The sequence below is a fragment of the Xyrauchen texanus genome, chromosome 27 (assembly GCF_025860055.1).
Source record: "Xyrauchen texanus isolate HMW12.3.18 chromosome 27, RBS_HiC_50CHRs, whole genome shotgun sequence".
Lineage (NCBI taxonomy): Eukaryota > Metazoa > Chordata > Actinopteri > Cypriniformes > Catostomidae > Xyrauchen > Xyrauchen texanus.
The window spans coordinates 41,289,770-41,312,925 of NC_068302.1; the positions used below are offsets into that span (position 1 = coordinate 41,289,770).

Below are 23,156 nucleotides of genomic sequence, written 5' to 3' on the forward strand. Positions count from 1 at the left end.
AATAACAAAAAAGATGCAAGTTCATATTGATTTTTAAACAATACAATACTAATGTTTTAACTTAGGAAGAGTTCAGAAATCAATATATTATAATAATAATAATATATATATATATATATATATAACCCTGATTTTCCACCAGATTTCACAGTGGGTGTGAGACACTAGGTGGGTTTCCATCCAACAATCTTAATGCGCATAAATCCTAAATGGAAACACTTGATATGCGAATAAACTTTCTAAATTCACTTAGAATTGAATGCAATAGGAGAAGGACACATTAAGATGATGGAAACGGTTTATTCGCCAGTCGTGCATGTGTTATGATTGTGCGATAGCTTGACGTGACTAGCCCACCGAAAGGTCATGATAATGCGCATTATGTAGTGGGTAGAAACGTGCAACAATTTGTATTTTCTTAAATGAAATGTGCTTAATGCGAAACATTTTGGATGGAAACCTTGCAACTGTGGCTTAGGCCTCTCCAGGTCTCCGTCGGACCATTAGACGATCAGGTGGAGGATTGGTGATGATTGGGGGGGTGCTTCAGCAAGGCTGGAATTGGGCAGATTCTTCTTTGTGAATGACGCATGAATCAAGACCTGCTGTTATGACAATGTTCCCCAATGCTGAGGATTGGTTTCTCCAGCAGGTCAATGCCCCATGCCACATAGCCAGATCAATCAAGATGTGGATGGAGGAGCACCGGATCAAGACCCTGTCATGGCCAGCCCAATCTCCAGACCTGAACCCCATTGAACACCTCTGAGATCAAGAGGAAGATGGACGGCCACAAGCCATCAAACAAAGATGAGATGCTTGAATTTTTGCACCAGGAGTGGCATAAAGTCACCCAACAGCAATGCAGAGGGCATGCCAAGAAACATGAAAGCTGTGATTGAAAATCAGGATTATTCCACCAAATATTACATTTACTTTACATTTATGCATTTGGCAGACGCTTTTATCCAAAGCGACTTACAGTGCACTTATTACAGGGACAATCCCCCCGGAGCAACCTGGAGTTAAGTGTCTTACTCAAGGACACAATGATGGTGACTGTGGGGATCAAACCAGCAACCTTCTGATTACCAGTTATGTGCTTTAGCCCACTACGCCACCACCACCACCAAATATTGATTTCTGAACTCTCATGTTCAAACATCAGTATTGTGTTGTTTAAAAATGTATATAGGCCTACACTTGTTTTCTTTGCATTATTCGAGGTCTGAAAACATGGCATATTTTTTGTTATTTGGACCATTTGCTATTTTCTGCAAATAAATGCAAATGCTCTAAATGACAAAAATTGTATTTGGAATTTGGTAGAAATGTTGTCAGTACTTTATAGAATAAAACACAAATGTTCATTTTACTGAAACTGCATCATCTGCATTTACATCTAATAAAGTGTTATATCTCCTTGGAGACATACGCTGGATTGTTATTTTGAATAAAACTTGATGATTTAAAGGATTCATGCTTGTTGATGTAAATCCGCTTCAGCTGTATTAAAAGCGTTAATAAAACCCGCTTCCGATAATAAACGACGGTGATTGGCTCATTCATTCCAGCGCTGAGAAATGTAACACGCACCACATGGCAGCGCCATCTGAACGCCGTCCGGACCTCTAGATAAAAATAAACACCCGATTAATGATACTGAAACACTTTAATAACCATCAAATAAAAAACGGACAATTTTACAAATGCTGTCACGTGCTGCTGGCCATGTGGTTAATCCGGCCCATATGTGTATTTGTCATATATAGGTATATAAATCATGAATTCTTTCTCCTTTATAATCTCTTTGTGTTGTAAACTGAACTCGGCCAAACTGGGAAACAACAACATGCTCAACAATGAGAAGTATGTTGTGTTCTGTAGAGAGAAGCTCGTTTGATCCGTGTTTGTGAAGCATTCTTCAATACTTCCTGTTCTGTTGAGGAAGTATTTGCTTTTTTAAGGAAGAAAATCTGCCCAAAACTTTGTACTGTAAAAATAGAGTAAAAGTACGTGTACTCAAATAACAGTTGTTTGGTGAGTGGAAAATAGTTTAGTCTTAAGAGTAAATAATTAATCTGCTTTTGTGATGTTATACAGTAGTTGTACACATGACCCTTCACTCAAAAACATATTTTAAGATTTAAGCATTTCAATTTCATAAATAATAATAAAGAGTAATCTTTAACAAAAAATGTAATTAAAATAAATAACTAAACAAAATATTTTCAGTTTTGTTAATTAAATTGTATTTTAAAAAATACAACATTTCATTTGATTGTATTTTGTTATAAAACTGAAATGAGTAAATCTTAAAAATAGGCTAAAATGTAAATATTTTATGTTGGTTTGACATTAAAAATACACAAATTGTTAAGTTTTAGAGTAACTAAATAAATAAGTTTTAATTTGTAATGATTATTATATATATATATATATACATTTTTATTGCTTAAAATTGCTACAATTTTCTATATCTTGAATTGAGTAATCTTTAACAAAAAGAAAGAAAAAATGACAAAATAATAAATAAATGTTTTCAGTTGTGTTAATTACATTACAAGTGAAAAATTACATTGAATTGATTGTATTTTGTTATGAAACTGAAATGTGTAAATCTTAAAAAATAGGTTAAAATGTAAATTTGAGTTGGTTTGACATACAAAATACACAAAACTATTTTAGTCTTAGAATAAATAATTAAATGTGCTTATTTGATATTATAATGATATTATACAGTGTTTGGAAAAACTTTCTTATAGGGGACTCTATAATATATATATATATATATATATATATATATATATATATATATATATATATATATATATATATATATTAAGATAAAAAAATACTTTTTGTTTTAATTTTTAATACTAAATTATTTTATAAATTTTAGCATTTCAGTTTCATAACAGAATTTCTTAACATTAAATTGATTCATATTTAACAATAAATAAATAGAACTAAACTAAAAATTACAAAATTTCATTTGATTGTATTTTGTTATGAAACTGAAATGAGTAAATCTTAAAAATAGGATAAAATATAAATATTTTATGTTGGTTTGACATTAAAAATACACAAACAAAAATTATTTAGTTTTAGAGTAAATAACTAAGTCTGTTATTTTTTTTAAGTTTATTATTTAAAAATATAAACATTTTTAATGCTTAAAATTTTAAGGATTTCAATTTCATAAAACATTTATTAGAATTTAATTGAGTAATCTCTAACAAAAAGAAAAAAGAAAATAAAAAAAATGACAAAATAATAATTAAATGTTTTCAGTTTTGTTAATTACATTTAGTGAAAAATTACAACATTTAATTTTGATTGTATTTTGTTATGAAACTGAATTTAGTCAATCATAAAAATGGTCAAATATGTGAATATTTTGAGTGTACTGGCAGAATTGATTCACTCTCATGCAAAAGTTTCAGTGTTTACTGTGTTAAATGTAAAAGTCACATTTTAAATGAATTTATTGTACATAAATACTGATTTACTTTTATAATCACTTCACAATTTAATATCATACATATTTACATGGTTCATACATTTTAAAACGATAATAAAAAAATGAACAAAAGAAAAAATCATGAAGCTGCCAGTGTTCAATCAACCCATTCATCCTTAATTTATCAGTTACATTTAAAGCATTTACACCTCCATTGAAGACAATCAGCATTAATGGTCAAGAATAGTTCAACATATTAATCATTTTGCATCAATACAAATTTGCTTCTTAACATTATATTAATTTAATTAAAGAATATAAAATCTTACTAGTAAAATTAACATGCTAGACTTCTGAAAATCAACATAATTTCACAGATTTTTGTACATTTTCACTGGAAAATCTACTCAAATAATTCACCCAAATATAAAAACTCTCTCATTATTTACTCACCCTCATGCCATCCCAGATGTGTGACTTTCTATCTTCTGCTGAACACGAATATCTCAGCTCTGTAGGTCCTTACAATGGAAGTGAATGGTGACTAGAACTTTTAAGCTCCATAAAAGCACATAAATGCAGCATATAAGTAATCCATACGTGGTTTAATCCATGTCTTCAGAAGTAAAACAGATCAACATTTAAGTCCTTTTTTACTATAAACCTCCACTTTGACTAGTAGAGGGCGATATGCACAAAGAATGTGAATCGCCAAAAACAAAAGAAGAAGAATGTGAAAGTGAAAGTGGAGATTTATAGTAAAAAAAGGGCTTAAATATGGATCTGTTTCTCACTTACACCTATCATATCACTTCTGTTGACATGGATTAAACCACTGGAGTCTTATGGATTACTTTATGCTGCCTTTATGTGCTTTTTTGAAGCTTAAAAGTTCTAGTCACCATTCACTTTCATTGTATAAACTTACAGAGCTGAAATATTCGTGCTCTGCAGAAGAAAGAAAGTCATACACGGGGTGACATGAGGGTGAGTAAATGATGAGAGAGTTTTTATTTTTGGGTGTACTGTCTCTTTAAACATGATCCTTCACAGTGTGTTTGTCAGTGTGTGTCGAGTTCTGCATCAGAGACGGAGCTCTGTTGACTCTCACAGTAACTTCTGCTCTGATGCTCCTCTTTGTCAACGTAACATTTCTTCTCCTCATGGGCCTCATCGTCCTCCCCGTCATCTTCATCATCAGCCTTTCTGGCCTCCAGCGCTGGGTTGTAGACATCAGGACTGTACTGGCTCATTCTGTACAGACTGTCCTCGTCTTCCTCTCGACTGGAGCTCCCGCCGCGGACACTCTCGCCATCAGATTGAGAAAGTCGAAGCTGCCCGTGGGGCTTCTGCGACAGATCAAAGGGCTCTTCCTGACGGATGCGGGACAGAATCCGCAGCGGGGCCGAGAGACACAACCGCCTGTGACGCCTGAACACTTTCAAGAGAGGAGACAACGTACATCATCATTATTAAAAACGATACAAACTAAACCAAGAGTTCTACTGATGGGTCTTACCTCGGGCGTCCAGTCCTTGATCCATGATCCCGTGTTTGACCTTCATGTGGCGGGTCAGATTCCCCTTCAGAGTGAACTTGCTGGCGCAGTAAAGACATTTGAAGGGTTTGCTGTCAGAATGCAAGTGCATGTGGCCCATGAGATTATGCATTCTGTTAAACTCCTTTCCACACAGCTGTGAAGAGAGTAACTATTCAGACTTTGACCTGATAAAATCAAGAAATTTGAGCTATGATCGGCTCACTTATGGCTGTGTCTGCATATTAAGATGGGAATAGGAGAAAATCTTTTTTAACACCAAAAAAGTCAACGGAGCTGTAAGCGAATTTTCCATGGAAAAGTATGCAAACGTTCCTACTCCATGAAGGATATCACTGAGATAAGTGTTGTAAGATATATCTGGGACCGCTCTAGACTCTGTAAACAGCAAACAACGCTTTCGACCTGTCAATCATGTCACTCGTTCTCATTGTATTGTAGTTTCTGCGAATTATTGAGGCTTAATGCCATTTTTATGCCATGAAGTTCATAACAGTTGCCAGTAGAGGGCGCTGTTTCACTGCTGTTGTTTTTAACGAACGTTTCTGCTCTCAATAAAGCTCATTTGGTATCTCTGGATTGTGGGGTTTTGAAAGAGGGGGCGTGGCTAATCCAACGCCTCAGTCTCGTGGAAGCAGAACGGCTGAAATCACTCACAACACCTTTAAATACTTCAGTTGTTACACTTAGTAACTAAGTAGTCTAAAAAACTTAGACTTGCTCCACCAATGTTGCAAACCTAGAGTTGGAATTGCGTGAAATGTACACACTTAAACATGGAAATCGCTAACATTAGCTGTTGTATAATCATCATTCGCTCTATTAAATCTGAATGGATGAGCCACATTCGAAGCTGTTTAAAAAAAGCCCATTAATGCACACCTGTGACTACTTTAATTATTTAAAGGAATATTCCGGTTACAGCTCAATCGACCGGATTTGTGTCATAATGTTGATTACCATATAAATGTATTTCGACTCGTCCCTCATTTTCTTTAAAAAAGCACAAATGTGTGTTTCAGTGAGACATTTACAATGGAAGTCAATGGGGCCAATTTTTATAGGGTTTAATGTCAGAAATGTGACGCTTATAATTTAATAAAAGCACTTACATTAATTCTTCTGTTCAATTCGTGCATGTGGGAGTCTGAGTATCTCAGCGAGTATTGACGCTGACTAGCACACCTGGAGTCATGAGTTTGAATTCAGGGCGTGCTGATTGACTCCAGTCAGGTCTCCTTAGCAACCAAATTGGCGTGGTTGCTAGGGAGGGTAGAGTCACATGGGGTAACCAAATTGGCCCGGTTGCTAGGGAGGGTAGAGTCACATGGGGTAACCAAATTGGCGTGGTTGCTAGGGAGGGTAGAGTCACATGGGGTAACCAAATTGGCGTGGTTGCTAGGGAGGTTAGAGTCACATGGGGTAACCAACTTGGCCCTGTTGCTAGGGAGGTTAGAGTCACATGGGGTAACCAAATTGGCCCGGTTGCTAGGGAGGGTAGAGTCACATGGGGTAACCAAATTGGCCCGGTTGCTAGGGAGGGTACAGTCACATGGGGTAACCTCCTCGTGGTCACTATAATGTGGTTCTCGCTCTCGGTGGAGCGTGTGGTGAGTTGTGCGTGGATGCCGCGGAGAATAGTGTGATGCCTCCACACGTGCTACGTCTCCACGGTAACATGCTCAACAAGTCACGTGATAAGATGCGCGGATTGACGGTCTCAGACATGGAGGCAACTGAGATTCGTCCTCCGCCACCCGGATTGAGGCGAGTCACTACACCACCACGAGGACTTGGAGTGCACTGGGAAATGGGCGTTCCAAATTGGGAGAAAAAGGGTGTATTATTTGAGCTGTAAAGCTGTTTAAAATAATTGTTTTTCTGGGATTACAGGCTTTAGGGTGTTCTGTTGGCATGGCAACAAAATTGTAAAATTAGATATACCATAAGTTCACACAGATGTGGTCAGTGAGTGATTTAATGACAGTAAAATCATGTTAACACACATATTGTTTATCTCTTGTGTTTATACTTTTGAATCAGTAGTTTAATGTTTACAGATTAAACCCCATTGACTTGCATTGGAAGTGTCTCACTGGAACACACATTTGTGCTTTTATTAAAGAAAAGGAGGGACGAGTCGAAATTAATGTTTGTGGTAATCATTATTATGACACAAATGCTGTCGATTGAGCTTAGCTAAAGTCTATATTAGCAAGTCAGTCCAATGTCGGTCATCTTTGTTTCCAGTCATAAAAGTGCAGCTAATATCTACTTGAACAGGGAAAGACAGAAATCTCCAAAACTGATCAAGATTACATTCAAAGAACATATTTCATATTTCAGCAGTGAAATCTGACAACACTGGAATCCAAAATGGCGCCTCTTTACCTCATATAACAATATAAAACGACTTTTCCTGGCTTTTATAGCTAATGCGCATGCGCGAGTTGATTGACAGGTGATGTCTGTATCTTAAAGGTGATTGGCTCTTTTACCTGTAAGGCGAGACTTTCTTTCTTAATCCGTTGACCGTTGGGCATGTCATTTTCTCCCATTCGTTTTAACAGAAGTGGCCCGTCTCTACTAAACACTCTCTGTTTTAACTTGTATTGAACCATTTAAAGGGATAGTACACCCAAACATTAAACTCCTCTCACGATTTACTCGCCTTCAATCCATCCCAGATGTGTTCTGGCTTTATGCTTTATTTTAGTGCACTAAGCCGAACTTAATTAGAGCGTGAAAGTAGATTTATTCATAATCAAGTGTTTATTATATGAGGAACGCTGAAGGAATTCTCATGATTTGCTAAACCGAAAATAGAGTCGTCGTCGTTCTCACAGAACGAGTTCTGTAAAGTGTACTCCTCTTCTGCTGTCCTTCCTTTGCATTATCTTTTTATTAGGGTGGTCCTTTCCTTCAGGAGGAGAGAGAGAGGGACTGTAAACTGGCCGAACGGGGCCGTGAGAAAACAGGAAGTGCTCCTGAGCGCAAGAGAAAGCGAGATGAAATCTATTTGTGGGTCTGTTCTCGGGGGACGAGAGAGCCATTGTTACACACTCAGTTTGTGCAGCGATATCCTTCCTACAGACGAAGAGACACCCAACTGCCAAAAACGTATCTGGTCATCGTTTCGCCCGACAGTCCCAGAACAAGGTCACAAGCATTCAAAACAACAAAGACTATGTGATGGGTTGGTCACATTTATGCTACGATGAAATGAAAGTGAACGGCGACTGAGGTTGCCAGAGCCTTGCATCTCATTTTGCATTTGTCACTTAAAAGTAAGTCATATGGGTTTGGAACTGCATGAGGGTTAGCACTGGTTGTATCCATTTTAGTACACATAGTAAAGTGACAACTCATCATTCTCGTTGACGTACCTTGCATTTGTAGGGTTTGATTTCCGAGTGGACGATCATATGAGCCTTGAGCGTTTGTTTCTGGACAAAGCTCTTGTAGCACAGGTGGCACTGATACGCCCGGATGTTGGTGTGAATCAGAGCGTGGCGTTTCATGTTGGCGAGCAGCGTAAACTCACGGCCGCAGATGCGACACTTGTGCTCCTTCACTCCCTAAAATACACAGAGATTGAGACAAGTAATCCACAAGACACCAAACAGTCACGGGCCTGTTTCACACTTCCTGTGTCTGCGTTCACACGGACAGCGTTTCTACTATGTAACAGAACTGCAGCTCTATCCTGAAAATAAAGTGAATAGTGCATTTCCACCTTATATAGCTCATTATGTGCTGCAAAAATATGCTCAGCACTGAAACTCAACTTGCAGATACACTTCCGCTACGTTTCTATCTATCTCACCCCTTGTTTAAAGCTAGCTTATACCTACAGAGCCTCAAAGAGGACAGGGAGGGAATTTATTTTCCAAAATAGTGTTGTGTTCCCTCGCAATAGGTTTGTGTTTTCTCACAAATAGTTTGGCATCCTCTCGCAATACCATTATCCACCCCTTACGAAAATGAAAGCAATGGTTCACCCCAAAATGAAAACTCCACACAATGCAAGTCACCCGGTTCCAAAGCTTTGAAACACCAAAAAGCACATAAAGGCAGCCTGCAAGTAATCCCGTGGTTTACTCCATGTCTTCAGAAGTGATATGATAGGGGTGGGTGAGAAACAGATCAATATTTAAATCCTTTTTTACTTTAAATCTACATTTTCACTTACACATTCTTCTTTTGTTTGTGGTGATTCAAATTCTTTGTGCATTTCGCCACATTTTTTATAGAATTTATAGTAAAAATGACTTAAAATATTGATCTGTTTCTTACACACCTATCATATGTCTTCCGAAGACATGGATTAAACCACTGGAGTCGTATGGGTTACTTTTATGCTGCCTTTATGCGCTTATTTGGAGCTATAAAGTTCTGGTCAACATTCACTTGCACTGTAAGGACCTTCAGAGCTGAGATATTCCTCTAAAAATCTTAATTTGTGTTTTGCAGAAGAAAGAAAGTCACACACATCTGGGATGGCACGAGGGTGAGTAAATGATGGAAATTTTCATTTTTGGGTGTACTGTCCCTTTAAGCATCTTTAATACAGTAGCCACAATTGAACTACAGTATTTGTAGTAAAAACATAGTAACCACAAAAATGTCAATGGTTTTACTGCATCAAATATAATTCATAATAAATATAGCTGCAAGCAGCAATTAACGGGGTTCAAGCCCATTAGCACCTAAAACAATGTGCCTTAATTTTCAGAACCATCATGTTAGGCAGTACAGAAATATGGCATTTTTACCTGTGTGACTGTTACAGCGCCACCAAGAGGAAAAGGTTCACATTTTTTTTCATGTGTCCTCAGATTGACGTCCTACATAAATGTCCAAAATGTGGTGATAATATCTCATTCCGTTCACGAGTTATAACCATTTAAGTAAATGTGGCCACGGCCACTTTGAACGTTTTGGCGTACCGTTGCGACAATGAATCGAAAGTTCAAACTTTTTTTTATACTTTTAATACTATTGGGACACTTCAGAGAATCTCTCTGCACTGGTTTGGTTCCGATCGGGCAAACGGCCTAGGGCTAGTTTGAATAAGTCATTTTTTTATTTTTAAATAATCCTAAATATTTAACAAACAATTTGATTCACACCAATGCTTCTTGAGGCAAAGTTGTTCAGAATGAGGTAATCTATCATATGGTATGAATAACGTGTGTCTGAGTGAAACACAGCGGTAAATACAATGATTTATGTGCATGAAAAACACGATAGCGACGTTTTGTTCCGATCTGCCTTTTTTAACTTTAGCTATTAGCTGCTAAAAGTTGATTGGTCGATGGCGGCCATGTTTGTCAAGATATGCGACTGTCCTCATAGACCTTAATGGCACCCTGGACAAAGACACTGCATGCAAAAATTCAAGTGGATCGGATCAAGGGTTCCATAGTTAGAGCCATTTTTAGATTTTTCATTATTATAGTGCCACCAAGTGGCAGAGGCACACAATATGTTGAAGACCCCATACATAAGTGTACCAAATTTGGTGATAATATCTCATTCCATTCACGAGTTATACCCATTTTAGTAAAATTGGCCACGCCCACTATGCTCGTTTTGGCGTACCGATTGACGATGAATCGAAAGTTCTGCTGAATCTTTCCGCACTGGTTTCGTTCCGATCAGGAGAACAGCCTAGGACTAGTTCAAACAATCCAAAATTGCGAGAAAATGAAAGGGCGGAGCACAAATTTGGTGGCATTACAAAAGACGCAAGGAATCACAGGACAAAAGTGTGTTTGCAAGCCTTGCGGTTCAAGAGTTAAGGCCCAAATTTTTTTTGTTTTGTTCACTGTAGCGCCCACGTTTGGCCGATCGGGGCGATTCCATGCCTATGGCTAGCCAGCCGGAGTACTACCATTCCCCCAAATTTCAAGTCTCTAGGCCTTACGGTTTGGTCTGCACAATCAGTTTTATGGCAGAAGAATGATAATAATAATCTTTACAAATACAATAGGGATTCAGGCCCTAATTAACATATGGTTAATAAGTGGCTCCATAGCTTCCTCTTTACATACACATACATTTTAAATACAAATAAAAACATGTGTAAATTCAACGTCCTGTCATCTGTGTACCTTGTGTGTCAGTGTGTGCTGCTTGAGATGATGTGATTGGACAAACTCCATCCCGCACTCACTGCAGATGAACGGCCGAATGTCCTTGTGTTTCATCATGTGATTCTGCAGCTGGCTCGGATACTGGAAGCTCTTCCCGCACTCGCTGCAGTCGTACTGGACCGGCCCGCGGTGCACCGTCAGGTGCCGTTTCAGCTGAGCCAGCGTCGGGAAGTCCAGTCCGCATTCCACGCAGACGTTCTCCTGACCTCGCTCGTGCTTCAGCTCGTGGGCGCGCAGCTCGCTGGGGTACGCGAAGCCACGTGCGCAGACGCTGCAGCTGTACGGTTTGACGTCGCTGTGCTGCATCATGTGTCTCTTCAGGTGGCTGGTCTGCGTGAAGGCTTTATGACACACCTGGCATTTGTGCGGCCGCGCGCCCTGATGAGTGAGCATGTGCGTGTGCAGGTGGCTCAGCTGTTTGAAGAGCTTCCCGCAGAGGGTGCAGCCGTGCGGTTTGATGCCGCTGTGCCCCAGGATGTGTGTAATGAGGTTGTATTTGGAGGTGTACGACTTTTCGCACATGCGGCACTTCCAGCGCTTTTGACCGCCACCTACGTCGACGTAGTAGCTGTCGTCTACGTGGACGTTCAAACCTAGTTTCTCAGCACTGGTCAGAGCGTATTTGCTGCCCTCTTGACCTCTGCGACGATGGTACCTCAACGCCTGGCTCTGGTAGAAAGGGTTCCGGGAGAAGTGGGCGACGGAGCCGGGCAGGAGGAAAGGGAACGGGACCAAACTAGGATGGAACGGGGAAAAGTATGGCGATGGGGAGTGCACGAGCAAGCGAGGGGAAGCGGGCCACAGCGGCAGTGGCTTCACTGTCTCCTGTTTGACCTGTATGCCATCATACTGGCCGATAACACGATGCAGTCGCAGTCTGTTGAGGTCGATCATGTCAGGGGCGTAGCGGTGGGGTTGAGGCAGGACAGGTTGAGGGAAAGGGTACGGAAGGAGAGAGAGGTCAACGGTTCTGGTGGCGCAATCATCTGCCCGCTTGCCGTAACTGTCTTTTGAATCCATCTTGAAGTTTGTTGGTTCCTCGGGAGAACTCGGAGAGACCTGGAAGTTACACGTTCGGGTTGCTCGGATCATTGGTGTTCGGTTCGCTTAATAGAGCTTCAGCTGTGGATTTGCCCATAACCTGCTTGAAAAACAGAATGAAGATGAATTGGTGAACTTTGTGTCAAACGCCCACTAGAACTTTCAATGTTCCCAAGATCCTCACGGGGCTTCGTTTTACACTTGAACTAGAACTAAAACAATGCCAAACTCTACCAGAACGCCCACAATCAGTCGGTAACCCAGATAGATCGCTCAGATAGATGAAGTTCTCTTTTACTTCTCTTTAAGTTCCTCTGTTCATTTTTCACTTCATTAGTAGAGGAACTCCTCTTTTCCATTACAGACCATTTTTTTGTGCTTCCATCTGAGTAAAACAGAGTCTCAGAGGTTCATCAGTTCTCATAAATATCATCAGTCTTACAGTATCAGCTGAAGGTCCTGAAACAGGACCAAACGAATGCAAACATCATCAGAACTTTAAGTACTTTTGCTTTAAGCACAGATTTATAATGATTATAACATCTCGGGTAACAACAACTGACATAAACATCTAGAGCATGTGGAAATTGAAGTGAAGACATATAATAAAATTGTGTGTTTTTTACAATCTGTCAAAATCAGCTATAATGTGTTATATATAATCACACTATATATATATGTATATTTCACTGTATTTACAGTAAAGCATTATTATGATTAAATGCATAGTTCACCAAACATCCCTCATATTGTTTAAAACCCGTGTGACATTCTTTCCTCCGTGGTACAGAAACAGAGATGTTAAGTACAGTAGAATGTAAGTCTCAGTCACCATTCACTTTTAATGTATATAAAAAAGATGCCATGAAAGTGAATGGTGACTGAGACTAACATTTTAACATCTCCGTTTGTGTTCAGGGGAAGACGGAAAGTCCTAGAACTTAAACTTTTGGTTGAACTGTCTCTTTAAATATTTAAATTACACAATAGGTGTTGTGTTGCATTGGTAAGAAATGCATGTATATATACACGTAAAAAAGAAAAGTATGTATATCATGTGTATGTATGTTAAAAGAAGGACGTGTATTTCAGTTGTTATGGAAAGTAGAGAATGTGAAATATAGATTACTTTGATGGAAATTTTGGGGGTTCAGAGCAAAAATGCTGAAAGATGCCCCCAAACTTCAACATTTGGTGGCAAAAACAATTATATAATAATAATAATAATAATATATATATATAAAACATATGATAAAGTTCTTAATATTCTGTTCTAGGTATACAGATTATGTCCAAAATGATAAAATGAAAGTTGATGTAATAGTTAGAGTAAGAGGTAACACGCTCTTGAGAATTTGTTTTAATTAATTGATTAAATTGAAGCATTTGACACAAATAGATGAGACGCAGTTTATATTTGAAATGGCTAGTCAAAATATGCCCTCATTAATATAAAAAATGTATATTTAAGTCTTTGAGTCATGCTGTCATTATCCAAATCAACAGTGCAGAACACTCCAGAAGTTTCACTAAAACATGAACTGCACCCAAAATGACACCACCTGTATCCATCAACAGCACCAACCGCAACGCTCAATGAGCTGTTAAACACAGATGATACACCCTCAACACACTGTTTGTGCATGCATGTGTGTGTTATCAGGCTGGCAGCGGCCCGTGTCTCTTACCTGTCACACGCCCTGCGCTCCTCACAATGAGCCGCTCAAACTGCATTTGAAGTGACTTAAGACACAGAACAGGAAGAATCACTTTGTTCTCATTTTTCAGATGAGTACCTTCGCAGAGAAGGAAGGAAGGGAGGAGAGGAAGTCAACAAGCCTGTGCTTTCCTGCTCGAAAATAAGGAAACACTAGATACACATCTCCATTCCTCCTCGAAACACTGCAGGACTGTGAGGACTGGACGCGATGCGTATGATCGCATGCAGAGATTGTATGAAGTACATCACAACAGAGACAATCAATGTGTTTCGTTATCATCATCATCAGCTTCTACATGGATAACAATGGAAAGTGATTCAATTCTATCATGATTTGCTCCATTGTGCAATCTCCAACTTTATATTTCACATAAAGGATTCTGCTGGACTTATTGTGAGGTATAAATGTTGATCCGGTGATTTGAGATTCGGTAAATGAAATACAAACTCTCCCCTATAGCAGACTGACAACAACACTTTGGTGACTTTGACCAAATAAGCCCACGTTCAGCTGTTGACGTGACCTCATCGGCGGCTCTGTGAGATGAGATGCAACTTTGTAAATTGACCTCACACAATCAGTGATATTCCTCTGGAAACAGCTAATTGAGCTGATCTCATGGAAGTGTGTGACATCATCTGTGTCATTAATAAAGGATTATTAAAGAAGTTAACCTTTAGACTCAGCAAAGAGGCCATTTTTAGTTAGACATCTTTACCCTCCAATAAACTTCTGTTTCCCTTTCCCTTGTGATAACCCCAGTTCATCAATTACAGATTCGCAAGATCCTTTACAACCCAACAAATATAGAACTAATGCTAATGTGTCTTTCCGTTACATGTATATGTGACTAATGTCTGTGTAATCTTCCTCATGCGACAGCAGTTACACTGAACGTGACCTTAGGTCATGTGAGGCTGCAGTCAGTGACCTTACATCTGCCCTAATCAGATGACACCATTAAAATCTCTGAATATTGTATGTCTCATTAGATTTAAGCAGTAAATGTGAAGCTGCATCACTCACTCTGTCCATCAGGTGGGTATATAAAGACCAACAAACGGCTGTTTAAAACACCGTCATCAGATTTACATCGTCTCTTACTCGACTGATCGATGTCAGCTCTCAGTAAGTCTCATTTTTAACATTTCATTATGAATATGGTTAATGGTTTTCATTGGTGGGTTCTTGGTGATGGGTTCTACTCAGTTCTCTTTGGGGAGTTCTCATTGGTGGGTTCTTGTTGATGGGTTCTGCTCAATTCCTTTTGGGGAGTTCTCATTGGTGGGTTCTGTTTGGTTCTTGTTGATGGGTTCTGCTCAGTTCTCTTTGGGGAGTTCTCATTGATGGGTTCTTGTTGATGGGTTGATTGAGCAGAACCCATCTTGTTGATGGGTTCTGCTCAATTCTCTTTGGGGAGTTCTCATTGGTGGGTTCTTGTTGATGGGTTCTGCTCAGTTCTCTTTGGGGAGTTCTCATTGGTGGGTTCTGATGGGTTCTTGTTGATGGGTTCTGCTCAGTTCTCTTTGGGTGGGTTCTCATTGGTGGGTTCTGTTGGGTTCTTGTTGATGGGTTCTGCTCAGTTCTCTTTGGGGAGTTCTCATTGTTGGGTTCTGTTGGGTTCTTGTTGATGGGTTCTGCTCAGTTCTCTTTGGGGAGTTCTCATTGGTGGGTTCTGTTGGGTTCTTGTTGATGGGTTCTGCTCAGTTCTCTTTGGGGAGTACTCATTGGTGGGTTCTGTTGGGTTCTTGTTGATGGGTTCTACTCAGTTCTCTTTGGGGAGTTCTCATTGGTGGGTTCTGTTGGGTTCTTGTTGATGGGTTCTGCTCAGTTCTCTTTGGGGAGTTCTCATTGATGGGTTCTTGTTGATGGGTTCTGCTCAATTCTCTTTGGGGAGTTCTCATTGGTGGGTTCTTGTTGATGGGTTCTGCTCAATACCTTTTGGGGAGTTCTCATTGGTGGGTTCTGTTGGGTTCTTGTTGATGGGTTCTACTCAGTTCTCTTTGGGGAGTTCTCATTGGTGGGATCTGTTGGTTTCTTGTTGATGGGTTCTGCTCAGTTCTCTTTGAGTTATCTTTGGTGGGTTCTGCAGGGTTTTCATTGATGTGTTCTACTTGGTTCTAATTGGTTAGGTTCTTCTGGTTTCTCATTTGTAGTAACTGTTGGATTCTTATTAGTAGTTTCTGCTGGGTTTTGTTGGGTTGTCATTGGTGGATTCTCATTGGCATGATCATGATAATCATCTGTTTTCTATTTTTCCTTGTAGTTATGTCTGGAAACAGTCTGTGTATTTCTCTACTCTGTCTACTGTCTGTCTGTTCAGCCTGTTACATCTCCAACTGCCCAATAGGGGGCAAAAGATCACCTGTAGATGCCCCGACTTGCAAGGTAAGAAACAACTGAGCACAGTACTTGTTTAGCAGAGAAAGGTTGTTTAGCTCTTTGACTTGTGAATTAATGCAAACCATAATGTTTCTTTTTTTACTTAGTAAAGCCATTTACAATCAATCATGGACATTTCTTACATTTAATTTTACCCTCTTAATGTTTCTAAAATTCTTTCAAAAATCTGTGATGTTGATAGTTTGATTACATGATGTAAACTGGCCATCATGATAAATGTCTGTCTTGTAGTGTGTGTCGTGTGGTCCTGGGAATGCAGGCCATTGTTAAAGCCTCAGTATCTGCTGTGGAGCGACTCTGGGTTGTCTCTTGGGTTCTCCAGAGACAAAGAGGAGAGTCGCCTGCCGAGCCCTTGTGAGTCCGGAGGGAAACCATGTGGAGCTGAAGGACACTACGCTGCTCCATGAGTCTGCTGTGTCTCAGGTCATTTAACTATGTCAGGTAATTTAGATAAAGGCATTGATTTTTACCTTCTTTTACCTTGTTGATGGGTTCTGCTCAATTCCTTTTGGGGAGTTCTCATTGGTGGGTTCTGTTTGGTTCTTGTTGATGGGTTCTGCTCAGTTCTCTTTGGGGAGTTCTCATTGATGGGTTCTTGTTGATGGGTTGATTGAGCAGAACCCATCTTGTTGATGGGTTCTGCTCAATTCTCTTTGGGGAGTTCTCATTGGTGGGTTCTTGTTGATGGGTTCTGCTCAGTTCTCTTTGGGGAGTTCTCATTGGTGGGTTCTGATGGGTTCTTGTTGATGGGTTCTGCTCAGTTCTCTTTGGGTGGGTTCTCATTGGTGGGTTCTGTTGGGTTCTTGTTGATGGGTTCTGCTCAGTTCTCTTTGGGGAGTTCTCATTGTTGGGTTCTGTTGGGTTCTTGTTGATGGGTTCTGCTCAGTTCTCTTTGGGGAGTTCTCATTGGTGGGTTCTGTTGGGTTCTTGTTGATGGGTTCTGCTCAGTTCTCTTTGGGGAGTACTCATTGGTGGGTTCTGTTGGGTTCTTGTTGATGGGTTCTACTCAGTTCTCTTTGGGGGAGTTCTCATTGGTGGGTTCTGTTGGGTTCTTGTTGATGGGTTCTGCTCAGTTCTCTTTGGGGAGTTCTCATTGATGGGTTCTTGTTGATGGGTTCTGCTCAATTCTCTTTGGGGAGTTCTCATTGGTGGGTTCTTGTTGATGGGTTCTGCTCAATACCTTTTGGGGAGTTCTCATTGGTGGGTTCTGTTGGGTTCTTGTTGATGGGTTCTACTCAGTTCTCTTTGGGGAGTTCTCATTGGTGGGATCTGTTGGTTTCTTGTTGATGGGTTCTGCTCAGTTCTCTTTGGGGAGTTCTCATTGGTGGGTTCTGTTGGGTCCTTGTTGATGGGTTCTGCTCAGTTCTCTTTGGGGAGTTCTCATTGGTGGGTTCTGTTGGGTCCTTGTTGATGGGTTCTGCTCAGTTCTCTTTGGGGAGTTCTCATTGGTGGGATCTGTTGGTTTCTTGTTGATGGGTTCTGCTCAGTTCTCTTTGGGGAGTTCTCATTGGTGGGTTCTGTTGGGTCCTTGTTGATGGGTTCTGCTCAGTTCTCTTTGGGGAGTTCTCATTGGTGGGTTCTGTTGGATTCTTGTTGATGGGTTCTGCTCAGTTCACTTTGGGGAGTTCTCATTGGTGGGTTCTGTTGGGTTCTTGTTGATGGGTTCTGCTCAGTTCTCTTTGGGGAGTTCTCATTAGTGGGTTCTGTTGGGTTCTTGTTGATGGTTTCTGCTCAGTTCTCTTTGGGGAGTTCTCATTGGTGGGTTCTGTTGGGTTCTTGTTGATGGGTACTGCTCAGTTCTCTTTAGGGAGTTCTCATTGGTGGGTTCTGTTGGGTTCTTGTTGATGGGTTCTGCTCAGTTCTCTTTGGGGAGTTCTCATTGGTGGGTTCTGTTGGGTTCTTGTTAATGGGTTCTGCTCAGTTCTCTTTGAGTGGGTTATCATTGGTGGGTTCTGTTGGGTTCTTTTTGATGGGTTCTGCTCAGTTATCTTTGGGGAGTTCTCATTGGTGGGTTATGTTGGGTTCTTGTTGATGGGTTCTACTCAGTTCCCTTTGGGGGGATTCTCATTGGTGGGTTCTGTTGTGTTCTTTTTGATGGGTTCTGCTCAGTTCTCTTTGGGGGGGTTCTCATTGGTGGGTTCTGCAGGGTTTTCATTGATGTGTTCTACTTGGTTCTAATTGGTTAGGTTCTTCTGGTTTCTCATTTGTAGTAACTGTTGGATTCTTATTAGTAGTTTCTGCTGGGTTTTGTTGGGTTGTCATTGGTGGATTCTCATTGGCATGATCATGATAATCATCTGTTTTCTATTTTTCCTTGTAGTTATGTCTGGAAACAGTCTGTGTATTTCTCTACTCTGTCTACTGTCTGTCTGTTCAGCCTGTTACATCTCCAACTGCCCAATAGGGGCAAAAGATCACCTGTAGATGCCCCGACTTGCAAGGTAAGAAACAACTGAGCACAGTACTTGTTTAGCAGAGAAAGGTTGTTTAGCTCTTTGACTTGTGAATTAATGCAAACCATAATGTTTCTTTTTTTACTTAGTAAAGCCATTTACAATCAATCATGGACATTTCTTACATTTAATTTTACCCTCTTAATGTTTCTAAAATTCTTTCAAAAATCTGTGATGTTGATAGTTTGATTGCATGATGTAAACTGGCCATCATGATAAATGTCTGTCTTGTAGTGTGTGTCGTGTGGTCCTGGGAATGCAGGCCATTGTTAAAGCCTCAGTATCTGCTGTGGAGCGACTCTGGGTTGTCTCTTGGGTTCTCCAGAGACAAAGAGGAGAGTCGCCTGCCGAGCCCTTGTGAGTCCGGAGGGAAACCATGTGGAGCTGAAGGACACTACGCTGCTCCATGAGTCTGCTGTGTCTCAGGTCATTTAACTATGTCAGGTAATTTAGATAAAGGCATTGATTTTTACCTTCTCAGATATTAGAACAGTCAGTTTGTCCATTCTAATCTTATTGTGTGATGTTACGTAATGTCCTTCTTGCACATCATTATGTTCTAATATGTTTGTGTTGACATCATTTTTTATAATCATAATTTATAATTATTACAGAGATCTGCAGCATTGATCAATCATGTTCACTCTGAGACAAACCTGACTTACAAAACAGTGGCAGAAACATCCTTATGAGGCTCTTACACCAGCCTATTGCCACCAGAACCCACCAATAAAAAAAACAAAACACACCGATGAGAACCCAACAAATGCAAACCACAAATGAGAACCCAGAAGAACCCATCAATGAGAACCCACAAATGGGAAACCAGTGGAATCCACCAATGAGAACCTATCAGAGCTGCTCAATGAGAAATGAGCAGAAACCACCAATGAGAACCCAACAAATGCAAACCACAAATGAGAACCCAGAAGAACCCATCAATGAGACCCCACCAATGAGAAACCAGTGGAATCCACCAATGAGAACCTATGAGTGCCCCTCAATGAGAAATGAGCAGAACCCAACAATAAGACCCCGAATGAAAACCACAAATGAGAACCCAGAAGAACCCACCAATGAGAAACCAGTGAAATCCACCAATGAGAACCTACGAGAGCCCCTCAATGAGAAATGAGCAGAACCCACCAATAAGAACCCAAATGAAAACCACAAATGAGAACCCAGTAGAACCCATCAATGAAAAACCAGCTAAATCCACAAATGAGAGCCTATGAGAGCCCCTCAATGAGAAATGAGCAGAACCCACCATTAAGAACCCAAATGAAAACCACAAATGAGAACCCAGAAGAACCCATCAATGAGACCCCACCAATGAGAAACCAGTGGAATCCACCAATGAGAACCTATGAGTGCCCCTCAATGAGAAATGAGCAGAACCCACCAATAAGACCCCGAATGAAAACCACAAATGAGAACCCAGAAGAACCCACCAATGAGAAACCAGCGAAATCCACCAATGAGAACCTATGAGAGCCCCTCAATGAGAAATGAGCAGAACCCACCAATAAGAACCCAAATGAAAACCAAAAATGAGAACCCAGAAGAACCCATCAATGAGAAACCAGCTAAATCCACAAATGAGAGCCTATGAGAGCCCCCCAATGAGAAATGAGCAGAACCCACCATTAAGAACCCAAATGAAAACCACAAATGAGAACCCAGAAGAACCCATCAATGAGACCCCCACCAATGAGAAACCAGTGGAATCCACCAATGAGAACCTATGAGTGCCCCTCAATGAGAAATGAGCAGAACCCACCAATAAGACCCCGAATGAAAACCACAAATGAGAACCCATAAGAATCCATCAATGAGAAACCAGCTAAATCCACAAATGAGAGCCTATGAGAGACCCTCAATGAGAAATGAGCAGAACCCACCATTAAGAACCCAAATGAAAACCACAAATGAGAACCCAGAAGAACCCATCAATGAGACCCCACCAATGAGAAACCAGTGGAATCCACCAATGAGAACCTATGAGTGCCCCTCAATGAGAAATGAGCAGAACCCACCAATAAGACCCCGAATGAAAACCACAAATGAGAACCCAGAAGAACCCATCAATGAGAAACCAGCTAAATCCACAAATGAGAGCCTATGAGAGCCCCTCAATGAGAAATGAGCAGAACCCACCATTAAGAACCCAAATGAAAACCACAAATGAGAACCCAGAAGAACCCATCAATGAGACCCCACCAATGAGAAACCAGTGGAATCCACCAATGAGAACCTATGAGTGCCCCTCAATGAGAAATGAGCAGAACCCAACAATAAGACCCCGAATGAAAACCACAAATGAGAACCCAGAAGAACCCACCAATGAGAAACCAGCGAAATCCACCAATGAGAACCTATGAGAGCCCCTCAATGAGAAATGAGCAGAACCCACCAATAAGAACCCAAATGAAAACCACAAATGAGAACCCAGAAGAACCCATCAATGAGAAACCAGCTAAATCCACAAATGAGAGCCTATGCGAGCCCCTCAATGAGAAATGAGCAGAACCCACCATTACGAACCCAAATGAAAACCTCAAATGAGAACCCAGAAGAACCCATCAATGAGACCCCACCAATGAGAAACCAGTGGAATCCACCAATGAGAACCTATAAGTGCCCCTCAATGAGAAATGAGCAGAACCCACCAATAAGACCCTGAATGAAAACCACAAATGAGAACCCAGAAGAACCCATCAATGAGAAACCAGCTAAATCCACAAATGAGAGCCTATGAGAGCCCCTCAATGAGAAATGAGCAGAACCCACCATTAAGAACCCAAATGAAAACCACAAATGAGAACCCAGAAGAACCCATCAATGAGACCCCACCAATGAGAAACCAGTGGAATCCACCAATGAGAACCTATGAGTGCCCCCAATGAGAAATGAGCAGAACCCAACAATAAGACCCCGAATGAAAACCACAAATGAGAACCCAGAAGAACCCACCAATGAGAAACCAGCGAAATCCACCAATGAGAACCTATGAGAGCCCCTCAATGAGAAATGAGCAGAACCCACCAATAAGAACCCAAATGAAAACCACAAATGAGAACCCAGTAGAACCCATCAATGAGAAACCAGCTAAATCCACAAATGAGAGCCTATGAGAGCCCCTCAATGAGAAATGAGCAGAACCCACCATTAAGAACCCAAATGAAAACCACAAATGAGAACCCAGAAGAACCCATCAATGAGACTCCACCAATGTGAAGAGCAGAACCCATCAAAGCCCTCCGCACTTATGCAACAAATCACTTTATATGTTGGATAGACAGTAGGAGTAGTTACTGACTGTGTAGTTGAGGTGTGAAATAAATCTGGTGAAAGAGTTCAGTTGATTATTAGAGTCTTCATTATGACTGTTTCTATCAGCGCATTAGGACACATTACATCACTTTGATGTCACAAGAAAAAAGATAAGATGTGCAAAAGACAATCTATGTGGCGAACTTTATGCTTTTATTTAGTGCTTAGTGTTATCTGCAGGAGTGCTTTGAAGTATTTGTGCAGTTTCTGCAGTTTATGCAGACACATCACCGAAGTTCTGCAGTTATGTGTGTGAGTGTCAGTGACTTACTGATAAAACACAACTAAATAACTGTATAGTCACTGGTGTTTGAAAGAAGCTGCTGCAGTCCGCCGTACCAATGTGAACAATACAGCCAAACATGAGCTAAAAAAACGACATTATTATATCCGTAGGAAGCAGATTTTAACATCACATTTCCTGTTACAGCTAACAAGATTTTACAGTAAATCAAGGTTCATTTCTCAGATTATACATGAAGGTTTTTGTCCCGTGCATAATTCTACATGCCTAAAGAAAGACTCTTTTATACTTAGTTACAGATCATTCGTTCAGCTTTAGACACACTATTTATTTGCCACATTAAATCTGCCCAGAAGTCATAATAATGACTCGGATCTATTGATCATATGATCTATTTTTATCAAACTCATGACTCTTAAACAGTGCAAAAAAAGGAAGAAAGAAAGAATTAGAAGATGACATCACTCATTATTGCAAAGCTATTAAGTGACAAAAGTCAGGGCTGTCGCAAGGTATTCTGGGACCACTGACTGCATATTGCTCTGGGCCCCTTTACCATTAAAAAACGGTTTCAGTTTAGAATTTGTTGTGGGCCCCTTTCGACCTGTGGACCCCTAGAATCATTACCACCTTTCACCCCACTAGCTACAACCCTGATGAAATTACAACAGTTTGAAGTTTCATCCCTGTGGGTCAATTAATATTCTGACATGCACCATAAATATCTGCAATAGTGGAAGCTGTACCAACATTAAGTCTGATAATGTGTGATGATGAAATAC

General features: G+C 40.3%; 1 protein-coding gene across 5 annotated transcripts; it reads right to left on the reverse strand.

The window, feature by feature from the left end:
- Positions 1-4,400: 4,400 nt before the first annotated feature.
- LOC127621415 (zinc finger protein 366-like) lies at positions 4,401-14,157 on the reverse strand. 5 transcript variants are annotated; one of them, XM_052094991.1, is made up of 5 exons: positions 13,909-14,140; positions 11,138-12,320; positions 8,408-8,599; positions 4,983-5,157; positions 4,401-4,901 (listed from the first exon to the last, which is right to left on the reverse strand). In XM_052094991.1, the coding sequence occupies exons 2-5, from the start codon at positions 12,269-12,271 to the stop codon at positions 4,525-4,527; spliced, it is 1,878 nt and encodes a 625-aa protein (XP_051950951.1). In that variant the 5' UTR covers positions 12,272-12,320; positions 13,909-14,140; the 3' UTR covers positions 4,401-4,524. The 5 variants fall into 5 exon arrangements, with proteins under 5 accessions (XP_051950951.1, XP_051950952.1, XP_051950950.1 ...); XM_052094992.1 differs by having other exon boundaries at positions 4,401-4,894; positions 4,983-5,092; positions 11,138-12,323; positions 13,909-14,027; XM_052094990.1 differs by having other exon boundaries at positions 11,138-12,323; positions 13,909-14,027.
- Between the last annotated feature and the right edge of the window lie 8,999 nt (positions 14,158-23,156).